Raw genomic sequence first — 20,207 nt, 5'->3', positions numbered from 1 at the left:
GTGCACACAACAATATTTACGTGACACAACTATACCGTGTATGTTATATGTAAATATTGTTGTGTGCACCATGTGTAAGCTATGCCTTGGACCAATGCAAGTCTCGGGCGCATGTAATGCAAGTACTCTTAGTCCATAGTCCCCTTTCCTCCATAGTCCCATTTCCTCCATATTCTATGGGCATCCCTTCCAAGGGACGTGACACCCTTCTTCCCCTTTAAATTTAGAGGCGCCTGGGGGGTGCGGCCCAGGGAGCATGCGCTGCCCTGACTCAGCCCTCCGGCGCCACACCTCAGTCCCCATTGATGCGTCGACAAAAGGTTTAACATTGCCTAATGACACCAGTATTATTAGGGGGGGGTTGGTGGGACGTGTGGAGGAAAGGGGACTATGGACTAAGAGTATGTTAGTCACTACAGTGAGTAACTTATAATTACTCTTACGTCTGTCCTTTTTCCTCCATACTGTAGCCCCAGGGTGGAGAGGAGACCCTCCCTAAGCAAATAGATTCCTGAGAACCGCCTGTCCGAAAAAACCGCATCAGATCTAGAGCCGGCATCCAAACAGTAATGCTTGCAGAAAGCCCAAGTGGCCGCCCTGCTTATGACTTGCCAAGGAACATGGCGCTGGAATGCGATTGCTCTTTGCTTGGCCCTGACACTGTGGGCATGCATGATGGCCAGAAGCGGCTTGTGTTGGCCCTCATACACTTCCTTGATGGCAGAGACCATCCAGCGGCATATGGAAGCCTTAGATGCCCGATAACCAGGTCTTGAGCCTCCGAAAGTGACAAAAAGGGTGTCCGATTTGTGGAAGCCTGTTGTCCTGTTCAGGGCACGCCTGACATCCAGGCAGTGCAGCACTCTTTGTGCTTCGTGCTTGGGATCGGGGAAAAAATGTAGGAAGTACCATTTCCTCGTTCAAGTGGGAAGCAGACGGCACCTTGGGAAGAAATGCCGGGTGTGTCCGCAGGACTACTTTGTCCTTTTGAAAGGTAGTATATGGTTCTGAGGCATCCAACGCCTAGATTTCGCTGACTCTACGATCCGAGGTGAGGCTGACTAGTAAGACCGTCTTGATGGTGACCAGCCTGATGTCCACAGATGCCATAGGCTCGAATGGTTTGTGTGCCAGAGCGCCCAAGACTATGTTAAGGTCCCACACAGGTGCGGTCTCTTGACGGGTGGGTAGAGCCTTACGAGTCCCATTGGGTGTTTCTTGACGATGGGGGTTCAAGAAGAAGACTTGAGTGGGAGAGGTGCGCTGAGAAAGAGAGCACGTCGTCCAAGGTGCACGCCAGGGGTTCCGTTCCTTTGGATTCTGCCCAGTGACAGAATCTGGTCCATTTGCTTTTGTACTGGGCCCTGGTAGCATTGCTCCTGGTGCCCTGTATGATTTCCAGATTGGCCTGTGAGAGGCTGAAGTGCTGCAGCGTTACCTGCTCAGGTACCACGTGGTGAGGGCTAGTTTCCCTGGCACAGGTTGGCTGACTGCCCCCCCCTGCTGCGCCAGAAAATGTGCTGGGCCCGTCCGGGAGGTGAATCGGGGGCACTTTGTGAGACTGAGCAGCTCCAAAAACCATGGCCTGGCCGGCCACCATGGAACTATTAGTATGATGTGGAGTTGGCGAGACTCCTTGATTTTGCAAATTACCCGGTGAATCAGGGGCATGGGTGGAAAGGCGTAGGCCTTCATGACGGTCCACTGGAGGTGAAATGCGTCGCTCAGAGAGCCGGTTCCCTGACCTTGCCAGGATGCAAACTGGGGACACTTGGCAAAGAGATCCACCTGGGGGTGACACCACCTGTTGAGTATCTCCTGAATAACAAGGTCGTTCAGCTGCCGCTCGTAATTGTCTGCTCCCAGCCTGCTGAGCCTGTCCGCTTCCAGGTTGGATTTCCCCCGGGAGGTGGACTGCCTTGAGGATAATGTCATTTTCCTGGGCACATTCCCACATGTTGATCGCCAGTCTGCACAGAGGAGTGGATCTGATGCCTCCCTGCTTGTTGACATAGTACATGCTGGTCGAGTTGTCGTCTGGATGAGGACAACCTTGGCCTCGAGAAGTGGTAGGAATGCCTTGGGCGCCAGCCAGATGGCGTTCAGCTCTAGCCAATTGATGGTATTCTTGCTCCAGACAAGTCCAGGTGCTGTGGCCAGAGATCATCCAGAGTGGCTCCCCAGCCCTCGAGAGAGGAATCCGTGGTGACGGTGGCCTGCGGAATGGGCGTCCGAAAGGGCATGCCCATCCGTAGGTTGCAGTCTCTGTACCACCAAGTTAGGTCCGGGTGGAGAGATGGAAGAATGTTATCCATCTCGGATTGAGAGCCCTGCTCCTGGTTCCTGGAAGTGGCGAAGTGCAACTGAATCTTCCTCATCCTTAGTCTTGTGTGCGGGACTGCTAATAGGACCGCTGCCATTAGACCCAGGAGATGTTGGTACCACCATGCCAACGTCACATCTCTGAGGAAGTGGGTGGTAGACCTCTTCATAGCCAAGATTTTGTCCTTCGAAGGAAATATCTTCTGGGAGCACTTGTCCCAGACAAGGCCTAAAAGTCGGTCTGCGCGGGTTCCAGCTGCGACTTCTTGAGATTGGGCTAAAGCCCAGATAGTGCAGTGTGTTCATAAGGGATTGGTAAGAGTGGTGGACCGCTTCTGGAGAGGAGGGCCTGACGTGCCAGTCGTCCAGCTATGGGTAGATGTGGATGCCCTGCGCATTGAGGAGGGCCGCCACTGCATCCATGAGTCAGGTGAAGACCCTGGGGGCCGAGGGGAGGCCAAACGGAAGTGCCTTGTACGGAAAATGGTAGCCCCTGATCCTGAACTGAAGGAAAGAACGATGGGGCTGCCAAATCGGGACGTGTAGGTACGCGTCCTTCTGGTCCAGGGAGCGCATCCAGTCTCCCTTGTCTAATGGCTCTGCTATAAAAGCTGGTGTAACCATCTTGAATTTTTGCAGGGGTAAGGAGAGGTTGAGGGTAGAAAGGTCCAGCACAACTCTCAGGCCCGCCTGGCCATTCTTCTGAATGGCGCAAATCCTGGAGTAAAAGCCAAAGCCTCGCTGGGAGGCTGGGACTTACTTCACTGCCCTGATCTCCGCCAAAGAGTTGCTGTCCCAACCGAGTGGCGTGGGGCTGGAATAGGGAGGCGGTACCCCGTGGATACGGAGAGGATCCAGGGGTCCCTGAAATTCTGGCACCAGAAATCTGCATGGAGAGCAAGCCTGCCCCCCACCGGAGACACGTGGACCCGAAGGGGTGAGTCATGCCTTCTTCCCTCGGAGGCTTTCGTGGAGGAGGGAGACTGGAAAAAGCCCTTAGTCCCCCACCCCTTTTTTGTTGCTTGCGCCAACTCTGAGACAGCGAGCTGGATCTCTATGCTCCAGGAAGCCTCGGAAACCTCTGTACGTACGACCCCTCTTGGAACGCTGCTGAGATTGGGAGCACAATTTGGGCGTGGTCTTTGTCAAGATGGATAAATGACCATTTGTGAGTGGTTTTTCTTTTTGTCCAGCTCTTCGTCCGTGGAGGAGTAGATGACCCCCCCCGTACCCCCCCCACAAACGGTACATCTAATATGCATTCCTGGACATCCAGGTTGAACTTTGTTGCCCCGAGCCAGGCTGCTCTTCTCATGTCCGTGGCGATATAGATGGCACGGCCAGAGGTGTCCATATGGGCCATGGTGGATTCCACGAGATCATGCACCACAAGTTTGGCCTCGACTAGCCCCGCCTTAAAGCGTGATTTGACTCTGGGTGGGTAGTTCCGGAAGAGAGTCTGCAATTTCCCACCATAATCTTTAGTTGGCCTGACGAAGATGTAAGGACGCGTTGGGATATAGTTTCTTAACGTACGCCTCCAAGGTCTTCTCCTCCTTGCCTAGAAATGCCGCACAGGAGGAGGCTGAGGCCGACTGAGGCTTGGAGTATAGTGATGCTGCAGCGATCACTGGGGAATGTGGCTGAGGATGGCCCGAAGAGCAAGAGTGTGTTCCGCCCTCCATCTGCCTGTACTTGGCGTCCAGGCGTAGCTTCACCTGCTGGGCTGAGTGAGGTTTGAGCCAGCCCTTCTTGGTCAGGGAGACTACATCGGTCTGCAGAGGAATCCCCGATTTGAGGCGTTGTTAGGACTTCTGCCAGAACCCCATTTGCTGGCTGCTCGACTTCGGATTGGGGTAGGCCCAGATGCTCAGCCATCCCAGCAAGACGTTCGTGGAAGCCCTAGCTGAGGATGGCTCGTCCAGATCATCTTCATCCATATCCTGTGAATGTGAGGAGGAGGAGGAGGAGGAGGAGGAGGAGGAGGAGGAGGAGGAGGAGGAGGAGGAGGAGGAGGAGGAGGAGTTCTTCTTCTTCTTCCCTGATGGCGTCCTTGAGGATACCCCCATCCAAGGTGACCTCATGAGTCTGAGGAACCTCTCAAAGAAGACCTATCCACTGACCGTGGAGGTGACCGGTGGTGGGGGGCTGATGGGGTAGCGGGGAGCTGCTGGAGCCGCTGCGTACCCTGCCCATATGGACTCAAAGGAAAGCTGCCCTTTGCAAAAGAGGGGTAGGCTGTAGGCCACATACATGTTTGATGCCAGTCCCACCTGACGCTCGTTATTCACCGAATTCCTGGAATGGTGTGGGACGGGTGCCTCGGTCTGGCGCGACGGCTATTTTGTTGAACTGCCTGCAACGTGTTGCTCAGCCCGCTGGGCCCGGCCTCGTCCACGACTCTTGCGTGTGGATCACGAGGCCTACCCGGTAGGTGTGGCACCCTCGACCCGGGGGTCGGTAGAGCTGCGTTTAGGCGCCCCCTCGGATGTGTTGCCGGTACAAGGGCAGAGCCCCTCGGGTGAAGACCTGGTAAAAGAACCTTCTGGTCCCTCAACACTGTCACAGGGAGGATCCCTCGGGCCGGAGGCCGGTAGCTACAGCAACCTCTGTGCACATGCCGGTAGAAGGACCTGACCGGTCACTCCCGCACGGGAGACTCCCTGGGAAGGAGTCTCCCTTGCGGGGTCTGATGGAGAATATCGGCCCTACCTTGGGCTTGGTTCGATGTTTCACAAAGTTCTTGAGGCAACTTCTGGAAGAGCTCCCTATACCTGGCTAGTCTGTTCTTTCGAGGACAGCGAGCCACACGCTGAACAAGCCTGCCAACTGTGGTCTGGGCCAAGGCAACATAGGCAGAGGGCCTAGGGGGGGTAGGAGGGGTTCTGAAGTTGGGGAAGATCCCCTTACAGGCTGGACACATGCTGAACCCTGTCGAAGTCGGCATGCGCCGGGGAGGAGTGTGGTGCCTGAGGACCGAGTACCTAAATGATGGACAAAAAAAAGAGGACAAAGAAAAAGTATCCGTGGGTGGAATTGCATGGCCAAAGCTAAACCCAGGAGCGCTGGTGAATTTGCCCCGTTGCCGTCAAAGCAGAAAAGAGGACTGAGGTGTGGTGCCAGGGCTGCGCATGCTCCCTGGGTCGCATCCCCGCATGCCTCTAAATTTAAAGGGAAGGTTTTTTATGGTGAAAAAAGGTTCCGTCGCCCGTCCCTTGAAAGGGATGCCCATGCAGTAAGGAGGAAAGGGGACGGGATGTAAGAGTAGGTTTGATCTGTACGATGGGACTCTTTCGGCGGGCGGAGGGATTTTTGTGCTCAGTTGTTTGACTAGACTTTGATTTGCAAAGATGAAATATAAATTTGTGATACGAACCCATGGGTCCGAATAGCACACTACTGTATGAATTTGAGAGTGGATTACACCCTTTTTAATATGTAATTTCGAGTGTATACATTTGTTACATAATTTTGTGCCTCTCAATCTAACTCTGCTACCTTTGTCATTTATACTGTCTCTTGTAAGCCCAAGGCTGCAGGTCTTCTTTTGGGGAAGCTCTCCTCTCATTGGCCAATTGTTTCTCTAGACCCATTCCCCCATGTTGGTATTTGGCACAGCAATTCTGGTCTGTTTAAACATAATTCCCAGTAACCTGGCTGACAGTCTGCAATATAGTTTCACATTCTCTTGCACCCCTCCCCCCCACCCCACCCCAACTTCCTAGAGTCAGTTGCTTTTACCCCCCCATCATTCCCCTTTGCACCAGAATAGTGGCTCCCATCGGCTCACTTACCTCTTAACTTTTTTCATCCCCCCTCTGTTCTCTTACATCAATTGGACGTCTGTTGTGCTTGGCCTTGACTCTCTTTTTATTTGCCTTTCATATCTTTCATCCAGATTTTTATTGTCAGTGTTTGAATTTGCCGTACCCTTTTAAAGGCGCCGTTGCAATTTTAGTTCTGTGTACTTACTTTTTCGAAGCATTTTTAATGCATTCATGGAAAGTAAAACCCTTCATGACCTTACCAGTGTGCTTTGTGACACTTGCTTTTCATCTTTTGCTTTCTCTTAACTCTGTCATCCTGGGGGGGGGGGGGGGGAATTACAGAGTTATCCTGGGGTTGTTCCTCTGCCTCAAACCCCTAGACGTTTCTCGCAGTTTGTCTACCGCTCACGTGACTCCCCGCCCCAAGTATTCTCCTCTTCTTGGTAACGAAGTGGTTTAAATCTGTAACTATGTTTGATTGATGTAGAAATACATTAAGATTCTCTCCTAGGGATGTTTGCTCTAATACAGAGCTTGTGTGACTACAGACCATGTCAGACCGGGTGGAGTTAGGGTAACAATCTAGTTAATCAGTTTGAGTAATTCTAATTAGATTTTTGTCATTCCCGCCTTCCACCTGGAGGTTTTCTCTTTGATATTCGGATTGGGCATGTAGATCCTTCTCGTTCTTCCTCTTGTCATTTTCCTGAGATCGTTATCTGTTATCCAGATTAAATTCCTGTGTAGTGTCTTGTATTGCGGTTTGTGGTCCTTTGTTATCCCCTTTAATTTTCCTTATCTTTATCAGTCATCCTTTGCCTTGCACACATGTTCAAGTTCATCCTGTTAAATCTTAATTTCATAAGTTCATTGCATTGGAATCTTTTATTGGGCCCAAGCATATACCACCCTTCTTAATTGACTATGCAGGGGTCAACATTCCAGTGGCTTCCCCCTTCACCATCCTTTAGGTTGCTTCTGCTTCTCTGTCGTATGTTTGATTTGCAAATAATGGGGGCATATTTATCATAGTTAAACTCATGCAACTAATTATTCACAATGTATGTTAAAAATATAACTTGCATCTGTATGCATATAAATTCTTGGCTGACTCTAAAAAAAATCACTAAAAACTGAGCACTAGGATTGTCCCGACTTTATTTGTAATTAAAAGCATCAATGCGCCATACGACCTGGCTATTAACATACTCTGTTAGGCATGTGTTTGGTATTTAGCAGTTACTTCTAATATCCACATGGCCTCAACTACCTGAATCACTGCTTTAAAACAAAAAATTGAATAGGTGATATATACATTTAATTATGCTAAAAATGAGATGGTATATGATTCAAATTGTTAGAGCTACAAACATTTACACAAATCACTGAAGAGAAAGTCCTATAATGCAACATTACCAATGTAGTACAGTGACCTCTCCTGCATCCATCCAATTTACAAGGCTAGCTGAGATAGTGCCAGGTTGATCGAGGGATGTCCGCTGATGCCCCTTGGTCTCCTATGCTTTACAGTTAAATTGTGGCACCAATGTTTTATACCACTAGTCACCAGGGAGACATTCCATTTCAGTTGAAGGCTTTCAATTTGTCATATTCAATACTTCGGTTTCTGTGCATCAATTGCTCGCCACCAGATCCTTATGCCCCCCCCCCCCCCACCAATATAGCACCAGCGCTGCTTGTAACGCGTGCCAAGATGGTGGCTCCTGGTCTATCAACAGACTATATAGTTATACCACTTGATGCTCACTGTTGGGCTATCACGTCTTCCTGAACATCTCCCTAACGGCAGTGACCATGATCGGTTTGTGTTGCAGGCTTGCTGTTTTGGTTGCTTGTGGTGCGTGACTGGGTCTTGCAGTCTTCCAACATTGTCCTCTCCGCTGTGTTCCCTCTAGGACCTCAACGGCCAGTAAATTGGAAGAACATGCATTCTAAGATCTGCTCCTAAACAGCAGCGGTCTTCACCACAGTCTTGCTGTTTCAAGTACTTGTGGAGCGTTTGCAGCAATGGGGCATTGAAAGTGGTCTTTATTAGATCCCTGACGCAAATTATTTTATTTCAAACTAGCTTCTATACCAGCGTTGCCCGGGATTTCATTTTCTCATGGGTACTATTTGTTAGAAATACCTTAAGGTAGTTTTAAGCGTTTCTTAAAGGCTCCATAAGAGAAGTGAAAAGAGAAATTCGCTCACTTTTTTTATTAAAAATGTGACTACACAGCTTTTTAGTTTTTTTTCTTAAATCATTCTGAAACTTATAACTGTACCTGAGAACTCCATGGAGATTTCTTATCAGCATGGGTGAAATGATGCCGACGGTGCCAGCAACTATGGACCTAAAGTTTGAATATTCGCAAGTAAATGTTCATTATAAGGCTTGTGTAAAAACATTTGTTCCATGTGGAGTAAAGGTATACAACTGGTTCAGGGAACCCATTCTAGAACACCTGATGTATAACTGCTCATGGGAGAAAGGTGGAGATTCCAAGTTGATGCCAGTGCACTTGATTGACTGGCCCTGTGCCTTGTTGATCCTTATACCGACTGGGAGCTGTAGGCACTTGGCTGAACAGCATGTCTGTCGGTATGAGTGGAATGAGGGGGATGACTACATCTTCTACTTTTCCCATCCCGGTCAATGGTGTGTAATGTGTGTGCGAAAATGAGCTAAAAAACATGGTGCTGGTGCGCGGCCATTTTGGACATTCAGTTCCAAACTGCAATGAAGTCTACATTACTCCTACGTCCTGTCCCCTTTCCTCCATACTTACCCTGCGTCCTGTGGGAAGGGACAGGAGCGCTTTCTAAAAGCATCCAAAAATTTCAAAACATTTTTAGTCCTTCCTCTCCTTCTACACGCGGCCCAGCACGCGGCCGTAACCCCGCCCATCTCGGCTCCGCATCGCCCATCAGTCCTTTTCTCTGCTTGTTCGCGACTGGATGCGCTGCATCCTCGGAAGATCATCTTCCCTTTTTTCCTCCTCTCGGGCTCTCGCTAGCGATTGTTTACTAGTCTGTCTGTCGTTCAAACTAGACTTTCCAGATTGTTCATCGTGTCACCGACGCTTCGCGAGGGCGGATCCCAATCCTTTGTCTAGAGTGTTTGGGTCGGGATCACCGTTGGGACTCCTGTTTTTATTGCGACTCCCTTCCGGTCCGGGCACTTCACGTTGGTTGGAGCAGTGGGAGGCGGTGTTTCGACATACTCCTCCTTCGCATTCCCAGGAGTTTATCGACGAAAAGAAGAAATGCCCAGTAAGTTCTTTACTTTTCAGAGCACCCCAGCCGGGAGATACCTTTCTGGGCTCTTCCCGAGCCGGGAGTAGCGTTGATCGCTCTGTCTCCGGGGATTGCCCTGAGGTGCCTTCTAGGCCTAATAATTGTACCAGAGTTTTCTCTGAGGGTCTCCGTAAGGGGCCTTTGGATACCAGAGCACGCTCCGAGGCCCCTCCTGTGGGGGCTGCCTGTAGACCCTGTTCTACTGAGTCGTGGGGTACCGGAGCTCGCTCTGAGGCCTTGTTATCGGCTTCCCTCAAAAGTACTGGGGTGCGCCCCGAGGCCTCAGCTGTGCTTGGTGTTACCGAACGGATGTTCGAGGCCCGCGCTAGTATGGCTGTTATCGGGCCTGGGTCTGAGGTCCCTCGTGCAGAGGCTAAAGCAACCAACATTTCTGAGAGGCCTGCCAAGGCCTTATCGGTGAAAGTTGTTCCTCATCATTCCCGTTCTTGTTGCACCACCAGAACTGTTGAGGGGGCAAGGAGTGAAGTTCTTCCTTTACCGGCAGTGCCGAGGTTCTTCCTGTGGAGGCTAGTTTGGCCGCTGGTATGTCACAGAAATATTCCAGGCCACATAGTACCGGCTCGGCCGAGGTTCGTTATGTTAAGGCTAAAATTAAGACCCCTGACCCACCGACGGGGACCCCTGCCTCACTTCCACATGTGTCGCAGTTCCCCTCAGCGGATGGCAAAATGGCGGCCATTTTGGGCACTCTTCCTACAACTAATCCATCGGCCTCAGGTGTAGGAGTTGGTTCCGCGGGTGAACATAAAATTCCTGTGCGCATCCGTTTCGTCCAGTTTACGATTGGTACGCCCATATTCCCCTTCCGCACAATGTCTCGTTGCCTGTGGGTTTGGCACCTTTGATTTTTTTTGTGGACACTCTGGGGATGGGCCTGTGCGGCAACCCTCCTCTCCGTGTCCCTGGAATTATTGGAATTATCCTCCTCGTGAGAGGCCTTCTCCGGCAGTTCTGAAACCGTCTCCGGAGGACGCCTCTTTCGGCAAATTTCAGAAGCTCATGCGTACCGACCCCATGAGAGTATTTCAAGGGTCTCTTTAGGGAAATATGCCCGCCTGCGCCTCAGGTTCCGCCGGCACCGCCCTTGCCTACGGTGCCTCCACCGACCCTTCCTCCCTTGCCCCCATTGTCCCCTGTGGACAAGACGGTGCCTGACATGGTTCAGCGGGATCCTGACCTGTCGGATGATGCGCAGGACCGCAAAGACCAGCCCCATGCTATTAGAGCTTTTCACGACCAGGTACTGGACATGATGTGCCTGTTGGATGTTCCAGTGCCTGAGGCACCCGCTCCGCAGGAGGGGGCGATTTTGGGGGCGTTCACCTTGTCTCCTTCGAGCATACCGGCTTGTTCTTGCAGAAGGACGTTTTGGCCGAGGTCCGCAGGGTCTGAAAAGCCACACTCTGGACTTTTCGTCAATAAGAAAATTGACAGACATTACAGGCTGCATTCTTCGGAAGAGGTGGCCCTGCCATCTTGTCCGCCCCTCCCCCCCCCCCCTTCCACGGTGGTGGCCGCGGCCACTTTGCAGTCCAGGCCTGCAGCGTCCTCTTCTATGACGGCGACTCAGGTTCTGGGAAAAGAGGACAAACTCCTGGACTCCCTTCGGAAGAAGATTTTCGCTAACTCGGCCTTGCAGCTGCGGCAGGCCAACGCGGAACTGGTGTTAACGGGGGCGAACATGAAGATGTGGAAAGGTCTGTCTGAGTTTATTCCGGTCGAGAAGCTGGAAGACATTAAGGCGGGTCTATCTTACGCCAATCTTGGCCCAGGATCTGCTGGAGGCCGCGGCTCATCACGTCGACACGTCGGTTCGGGGCCTTATGCTAGGTGTTGCACCTTTCGACAGGCGTGGTTGCATGCCACCAAATTCTCGAAGGAGGTACAGGACAAGGTGTTGGACCTGCCATTTGACAGCGGATGTGGAGCTCACCAAAACGAAGGACAGCACCCAGACAGCTAAGTCCTTGTCAGTGCTGGTTAAAATCCCTTTCAGGACCCAGAGACTGCTGTCACTGAGCCGGCCCTCCTCTGATTTCAGGGGCTTCCTAGACCGGGAATCCCACAGAGTGGATACTCCTTCGGGTAATAACCACCAGAGGCAGCATCGGACTTGGTTTTTCTCCCGCTCCTCAGCTTCCTCAGGATTAGGTGGTAACACCACTGAAAAGCCTGCAAAATGAGGGTTTTCCTCGGTCGCACGAGACCCCGGTGGGAGGACGCATTGCCTCTCATTGGGAGGCGTGGCAGACCATCACCAAGGACAGATGGGTCTAGTCAGTCGCTCGGGCGGGCTTCCGCTTACCCCTATACCACCCTTCAACCCTCCTTTCCAGCAGTCTGGATCACCCTCCCTAAAAGCAGAGGTGCAGAAACTGCAGGACCTCAGAGCTGTGGAACCTGTTCCTCTTGGGGAGCGAGGGGAGGGCTTCTACTCCCGGCTGTTTACAGTGCCCAAACCCAACCAGGCTGGCCTGCGCACCGTCCTAGACCTTTCCCAGTTCAATCTTTTCCTACCCCAAGAAAAATTCAAGATGATCGCGGCCGGCCAGATACGGTCTTCCCTGCAGATGGGCGATTGGCTCAGTGTGGTGGATCTTCAGGATGCCTACATGCATATCCTGATCTGGGGTCCACACAGGAGATATCTCCGTTTCTCTGTGGGAGGGGAGCATTTCCAGTTTTGAGTGCTTCCTTTTGGCCTAAGTTTGGCACCGCATGTCTTTGCGAAGATGTTAGTGATCGCGGCCCATCTTCGTCTGCAGGGTATCCATGCATATCCGTATTTGGATGACTGGCTCTTGCGCATCCCTTGTCCGCTGAGAGCTGCCTGCAATCTTCAGTCTCTCCTCCAGCTCCTGTCCACCTTGGGCTGTCGGTGAAGTGGTGGAAATCTTCCATGATGCGCTCTCAGGACTTGATCTTCCTGGGTTTTTGCTGGAACACGATCGACTGCTGAGTGTACCTGACCGGGGACAGAATGGCGGATCTGTTGGCCACGTGTCAAATGTTTGCGCAGTCGGACAGCATGTCGGCCTGGTGGTTCCAGAGGTTTCTGGGCCTAATGGCCTCGTGCATTTTGGCGCTTCCTCTTGCTCACCTCAAGATGAGGCGGACTCAGATGGCTCTTCGGAGTTCTTGGCTTCAGGCTCTGGATCTGGACTCCAAGTTGATAACGATTCCGGCTTCCATGAGAGCGGACCTGGACTGGTGGTCGTCTCTCAGCAACCTGTCGGTGGGGGCGGGGTTTCAGGACCCAGCTCCGACGGTAACGGTCACGACGGACTCCTCGCTTGGGATGGGGGTGCGTCGTTGGATCTTCTTCAGGTCTCGGATCTTTAGTCACCTCAGGACAAGCTCCTCCACATAAATTTGGAGCTCCTGCAGATCTTCCTATTCCTTGCACTCAAGGCGTTCAGACCGATCATAGCCAACAAGGTGGTCCGGATTCGCACGAACAATGCGGTGTCGATGTTTTACATCAACAAGCAAGGGGGCACCAAGTCTCCCCCGCTCGTGGAACTGTCCATCCAGATTTGGAAGTGGGCGGTTCAGCATAGTGTTTTGGCTACTTGCAGTACACATTCCGGGCCAGTTGAATGTCACGGCAGATGCCCTCAGTCGGTGGACGATAGTCCGCTACGAGTGGGAACTGAAGGTGGAGGTCCTCTCATGGATTTTCCTGCGCTGGGGCACTCCGGAAGTGGACCTCTTTGCTACGGCGGCAAACAAGAAGCTTCCTCTGTATGCCTCCAGAAATGCCATGGCACAACATGAGGGCTTATGCCTTCCTGGCTCTGCCTCTGGTTCATTGGACGATTTGCAAATTGAAGAACTCGGCGAACTTTTTTCTTCTGCTCATTGCCCCGTGGTGGCCGGCCAGATTTTGGTTCTCAGAACTTCAACACCTGTCAGTGTATGTGCCGATCAGGTTACCGGTGACCCCTGATCTTCTTCACCAGGGGGAACAACTGTGGCACCCCTCCCCACAATCATCAGCTTGGCGGCGTGGTGCCCGGGTTCAGGTCTTTAGAGCATCTTGGCCTGTCCGCGGATAACATGCGCATTATCCAGGCAGCCAGAAAACCTTTGAATAGGTCTCAGTACAAAAGCAAATGGCTTAGGTTCTGTCATTGATGTTTAGACAAGCAGATGGACCCAAGGTGGGCTACAATTGACACAGTATTGTCCTTTGTATCCCACCTAGCGGAGTCGGGAGTTCACGTTCTTTCATGTAGAACTTATCTTTCGGCGGTTTCCGCCTACCTATCTACGGACCAATGTTCTTACTCTGTCTAATCCAGTGGTTGAGACATTTTGCAGACTTGACGTGCCTTTATCCTCCAATTTGCAGTCCGCACCCAGCGTGGGATCTAAATGTGGTCCTGACGGCGTTGTTCCATAAGCCTTTCGAACCAATGGCCACGGTGGACCTCAAGCACCTCTCATGGAAGGTGTCCTTTTTGGTGGCCGTCACTTCGGCAAGGCGCGTGAGTGAACTCCAAGCTTTGTCGGTGGAACATCCCCCCCTTGGCTTTTCACAAGGATAAGGTGGTTTTACGGACAAACCCCGCTTTCTTTCCGACGCTGGTTTCTGAGTTCCATCTAAACCAGTCTATTTCCTTGCCGGTCTTTTTCCTGAACCCTGCTTCAGAGGCAGAAAGGGTTCTACACTGTCTGGATGTTAGAAGGGCTCTTAAGTTCTATCTTGACAGAACTTCCAAACTTGGGAGCTTTTCTCAACTGTTCGTCACCTTTGGTAATCCACAAGGTAAGCAGGCGTCTAAGGCAACCATCTTCCGATGGATCGAGGCCTGCATTACGGAGTCATATACCGTTCAAGGGCTGAAGCCTCCTAAAGGTATTCTGCATACCTGGTGCAGGGCAAGGCAGCCGCAGTTGCCTTTCAGAAATATGTCCCCTGGGAGACCATCGCAAAGGCAGCTACTTGGGCCTCCCCATCGGCTTTTTGTAAACCTTGTCTAGACCTGCGTTCAAGAGCTGATGCCCGGTTTGGTCAGGCTGTGCTGAAGAACCGGTTTCAGTAAGGGTTTTTTTTTCCATCCACCCATGTTTTCTGTAAGGAGTGCTTGGGAATCTCCCATAAGTATGGAGGAAAGGGGACGGGACGTAGGAGTATAACCAGGTTACTCACCGTAGTGACCACCTTACTCCTAGACCATAGTCCTCTTTCCTCCATATGCTCGCCCGCCGTCCCCTCTAATAAGGTTCCTCTGTTATTGCTAAATGGTCTCTGACCTGGCGATAGAAAAGGACTGATGGGCGATGCGCGGGGTGGAGCGGAGATGGGCAGGGTTACGGCCGCGTGCTGGGCCCTGCGTAGAAAGAAGGACTAAAAATGTTTTGCAATTTTCGCATGCTTTTACAAAGCGCTCCGGTCCCGTCCCACAGGACGGAGGGATGTCCCATAAGTATGGAGGAAAGGGGACTATGGACTAGGAGTAAGGTGGTCACTACAGCGAGTAACCTGGTTATTCTGTGATGTCTGTTAGCAGACATGAGGTCTGCCACGGCTGAAATATTATATTATGAAGTAGATGAGCTCACTGTGGAGGATAGGTGTGGTATTGTTTGCTAAAGCGCGAGCCACGAAGGGAGTCAGTTGTGCAGGTGCAGTGAGAAAGGGTGCTAAGGAATGAGCGCGTGGTATACAAACTGGGTTTTTCCACTACTAACTGGATTTTTCCACTCTTTGCTCCCCATGCTTGCTGTCTGTCCTTCGGCCGGGGACTGTTGGCAACCTAAAGTGGGCAGGGATTTTTTCCCCCATAAGAGAAGAGGTATCCTGGTGGTAGACAGATTTGGAACCCTGGGTGAGGACACTCCGTTCCAGACCCCATTAGCAAGTGTGATCTTTCTGCCTACCTGCCTCGGGACTGGGTAGTGTCGAAGTGAAGTAGCTGAGATGAAGCTTTCTCCTTTAACTGCACTAATGGTGATATAGACCTTGTTTGTAGCTATCTGTGTGTCTCTATGTATAACCAATTGCATTTACTCCCTAGAGTTATTCGCATGTATATATTTTGTTGAATAAAAGGGCCTGTAAAGAGGCAATTTATATTCCAATTATTATTAAGTGTGTGTTGAGTCCAATAACTTTTGGTCCGTGTAATAAGGTATGTGGTTCTTTGGCCATTACACGTGACGGAAAAGCAAAACACACTGTTGCTTCAATTACGTTGGGCAGCCATTTTTTGACACGCAGCCTTGTGCCATTACACATCTTAGCTGGGTCGTGGTTGCGAAGCAGCGTGATGGATGGCCCAACTTTCAGCCGAAGGTGATGTGGTGGTGTTCCTGGGCGACATAGTGAGTTGAGGAATTCTGTTGGATAGTTTACGGCTTCATCTGCATACACCACTTTGAGTTGTACTCAGTAACTGTGCCCGGAAGCATATCCTGAATCTGATTTTATTAATTTCATTGGAATCATTTTTAGCAGCAAGGATGGCTCGTTCACATAGCCACTCGTGAAATAACGCTTTAGCACTATTCGTAAGAGTAACACAAATGCCAGTCACACATCTTTTTTATATAGCAACAATTTGGAAACTTTTGGAATGCTACTTTTAGGTCCATTCACCTCCCATATGGCTCACCTTTGCCTCCTATACGCCTCAGACTTTCGCCACTCATACGCCTCTACCTCCCATACACCAACCCTTTACCAAGCTACAAATCCAATAAGAATTTTTGACTCTAGCGACCAAGCTACTAGGTGTAGCGAAACGCGGCATTTGTTTGTTTCTGCCTCCCAAAATAACTGTATGGAGCGAAATGGAAGAAACTTCCAACTTATTACCTCTGGCTGTGAGTGGGACTCATCTTTGCCTGTTTTTTTACACTGAGTTTTTGGCTATATGTAGATTAGAAATCCCAACAGAAAGCTGTGCATCGACATGCTGAGCAGCATCTGTACAAGTGAAGTTGGGCCTCTTTCCATTGAACCACTTATTGTTCACATGAAAACCGTTCTAAAGCGATGTTAATGTTATTTCCAGCAGTTTGGATTCTAACTGCAATTTTGCTTACTACTGGGCCAAATAACTGCAAGATCTCCTACATCCTTAAATGTGCCTTTATACTTGTACTACCAATGTGTCAGATTATAATTTTGCATCTTCTCCGTTATTGTTTTAGGGCATCACCTGGCCCTGCAGGCGCTGCGCCAGGCCCGGCTGCTAGTGGAACTCGACGATTGCAGCAAACGCAAGCACAAGTCGATGAGGTAAGGCAAAAGTAGCAAACTCATTTTTGAAGTGATGGCTGTTTGTATTTGAAATTATATTTGTCAAATTGATTTTTTTCCCCCCTCTTTTGGCCATATGTCTTCACATGTGTTCACATTAATTGGGCATTTACTGACCGACAAAGTTGTTGGTTACAGTGGGTAGCCTTTTCTGCTTGGTGCCATGCTCTTATCTTTAACACGCTTCTTGCTTTTTAAAATGGTCATTTTGCATTGCACATTCTTGTACCAAAAGATCTTGGATGCCAAGTTACCAAACTGCAAGAGGTAGTGGAGGTGCCATCAACTACCCAAAACAAAGGGAGTTATGTTGCGTTACATTTGACCTTCATATTATCTTGGTGAGGGATGGTGGGTGTGTGAATACATAAAGTAAACCTGCTTAAGATCAACAAAACTATAGTCCTTTTGTCTCCTTTAGTAAGTATTTTAATTGCCACTTTTTGTGTCATAGTTTTTCTTTTAAGAAGAACTAGAATAAGATGAAATGACAAATCTGAAAAAGCAAAGCTTCATATCTCCCAGCACATTACACACAATGGGGTCCTTCTGTGGCTGTAATTTGAGTCCCTGACACAGTTCCAGTATGATGCCATATTTGTACCGATTGAAGCCGCAACTTGGCAAATCTCATATATCGAAGGTTCAGAAGAACTAATTCCCCTCATGCTGTGGACAGGTGACGCACCGGTATGCTGCCTAAAATCATTCCACGAATGGTAAAACAAGTTTGCAACCAGTCATGTAGGGTTTACATCAGTTTCTTAGACATTTAGAGGGCTCCGAGCCTAGTGCCAGGCGGTGATATCTGGCACATAACATTTCCAAATACCTGATTGTTGCCTGTCTCATTGCCAACATTGAATTTGATAAATGTCTCCTCCCCAACCCTACACAAAACACACACTGTTCAGCCACTTCGCTCTCTCCAATATAGATCTGATTAGTTGTTCGAGAAATACCTAATCCTTTTCAGTTCTTGAGATGTATACAGATTGTCTTACAGACTCTTCTTCAATTATGCCTGATGTGTTCTTGTCCAGAGTCACCCCAGGTCTTCCTGGCAGGGTGCCATTTAAGCACGGGCGTTTGTTTTTCAGAGGCCAACTAAGGAGATGGACGTTCAGCAAACATCTAAAATGCTGAATATCATTTTAAATCTCTATAAAGATTAATGTGAAGAACCCATTTTGCAATGGTCTGGGAGACTTGCAAAGTATTTATACACAGAAGAGCTTCATCCTCCACACAAAAAACAGACTTCTACCTCCTTGATGGAATATAGCGAAAATAGTGGTCCTCCCCATAAAGGGCAAAATTGATTACATCTGTTTTCTACCAGTGTCTCAGGTCAATCTGGAGGGAAAACACTCTGCAAAGATAATTGCCAACAGAAATGCACAGATAATGTTTATTATAGTTAACCCAAAAAACACCCGTAGTTCATCCCAATATGCAGTACCACAGAGCATACCAGCCATATTTGCTGCTCTTAGGTTTAGCTGCATTCCACCAGGATGATTCTTGCAGCCCAAAATGCCTTTAAGAGGGTCTAGTTGAATGCAGCCACTTGTTTGTACTGATAGTGTGGTATTTCCAAATTTATAGTGGTTTAATAGCATTCAACAATCCTGGGAAGCTTCCATTTGTTTAAATCATATATCCTCAAAGATATCTGGTAAAGCACAAGGCAAGGATGTACTCTCATCACCTATACTCTTTGCACTTTATATTGAAGCATTGATTTTTCTCAGGCAACTGCAAGAATTTAAAGTATTCTCTGATGACCACACGCTTTTGATCCTGGTTCAACTAAAGAAGCATTGTTTAAAATAGTTTTAATTGTTTGGAAAGGATAGCTGGTTTTATTATGTGAAAAATGATACTGTGAATGTGAAAAACTATTGGTGCTTTCTTGCTCAAATCTAATCGTCCTTCGAACGGGGACAATCCAATACCTGGGAGTAAAAATGACAACTCAGGTTCAGTATAAATATTAAACTTTTCTTAATTAGAAAGTTTGCTCCTACAGCAAAATCTCCACGCACCGCCTTGCCAGTCACATGTTGATCAAATAGATTTACACCTGCAGTTTCTCGACCTCTTCTGAGCATGTTCCAGCTACACACCTAGTCTCTATTTAAAAAAAAAAAGTTCTCCATTATTAAAAAAAAACAAATAACCTGATTCTAGCATTCTTTATGTGAAGTAGCAAGAGCCTGCATAATTTGACTAAATACATACTGGACACCTCCCAATAAATTCCACATTTGGCTTTCCACAATTGAGAAATACTACAGCGTTTATAAAAAAAATAAAAAATAAAAATTCATAGCATAAACGATTGAATATATTGATCCCTATTTTTGGTGCATCTCAATGACTGACCCAGATCTATTATATCGGTTTGTATTTCTATACCCGTTCTTAGATTTATATGATGGGGTCAAGTAACTGTCCTATTATATTTTAAGGAATGTGAAATGGCCCCTTTCTAAATGGGATCCATTGCAGCAGCTACTTAATGACCAATCAGTTATTTGAAAATGGAAGCCCTCACAGGAAACCAAGATTTTAGTCTTGGATACTAGATGGTTTAATGCTTTATTTTCTGTAAATATGATCCTTCGAATAAAGAAATAAATGCAGAATGTCATTGCTGGAAATCCATTATATAACCAATCTTGCATCAGAGAAAATAAATGAAAATGCAAAATTGTTGATATTTTAACATGAAATGAGCAAGTTCAAAAGTAAAACACAAAGATTTGGCAAGGAATGCCAACGTAAGACAAGAACCTGAGGGAAGGAGATATTTTAATGAAGATCTAAGAGGAAGCGCTACAGCTGTATATGAGGAAAGAAGAAATTCAGTTTTAGAGGTTTGTTGCTTTAAAAAGTGAGAAACCATCCAGTTTTCGAATGTAAAGATAATCCCATAGTAGTAGATGAACGTAATGCAGGGACGAGATCTGCAGTAAACGTTGGCGAGCGTCCTGGTGTTTGATATTCTGTAGCATCGAGCCTAAATGGAATATTGAAGGTGGCTCGAGAGAGGAACGGGAAGCCGCGAGGAACGGAGTGCGAGGCGACGGTTGGAGAGAAGCGACAGAGAAGCTACACGTCGGACGTATTCCCTCCTCCCACCTTAACCCCATAAATATAATTATATAGATAGAAGAAAGTTAGTTATACATCCTATATTCTTTCCCCAATTAAATACCCACTAAATCACTTACCTGTGTATGTGCCTTCTTCAGTGGCAACGAGGAAGTTAACCCACGCGGCCGTTGAGAAGGATCTCTGGCTGACTGCAGGTAGGGGTGCTGCAGTGAGTGACTACTTAAACAAAAAAAAGGGGAAGGACAAGAAGATTGTGTGTATGCGCATGAGCATACAATACTGAAAGTGACGAAGTGTGTCAAAGCAGCGCCGGCCATCATAAGGTCCGGCAGAGATATCATATTTCTAGTAATCCTCATTGGATCGTCTTCTTCGCAGCAGTACTCGCCAACCATCATAAGGTC

The 20,207-nt window shown here is 48.8% G+C and overlaps 1 protein-coding gene across 1 annotated transcript in view; it reads left to right on the top strand.

The window, feature by feature from the left end:
• The window catches only part of VAMP3 (vesicle associated membrane protein 3), a 262,440-nt gene that overhangs the window by 60,976 nt on the left and 181,257 nt on the right, over positions 1-20,207 (top strand). Inside the window, exon 2 of the mRNA XM_069610413.1 lies at positions 16,572-16,659. Within this exon, the coding sequence (XP_069466514.1) occupies positions 16,572-16,659 (88 nt within the window). The remainder of the gene's footprint in view (positions 1-16,571; positions 16,660-20,207) is intronic.

Source organism: Ambystoma mexicanum, chromosome 8 (genome assembly GCF_040938575.1).
Source record: "Ambystoma mexicanum isolate Mex_15411 chromosome 8, UKY_AmexF1_1, whole genome shotgun sequence".
Taxonomy (NCBI): Eukaryota; Metazoa; Chordata; class Amphibia; order Caudata; family Ambystomatidae; genus Ambystoma; species Ambystoma mexicanum.
Note: the sequence above shows the minus strand (reverse complement) of the source record. Positions and strands in the feature narration are given on the sequence as shown.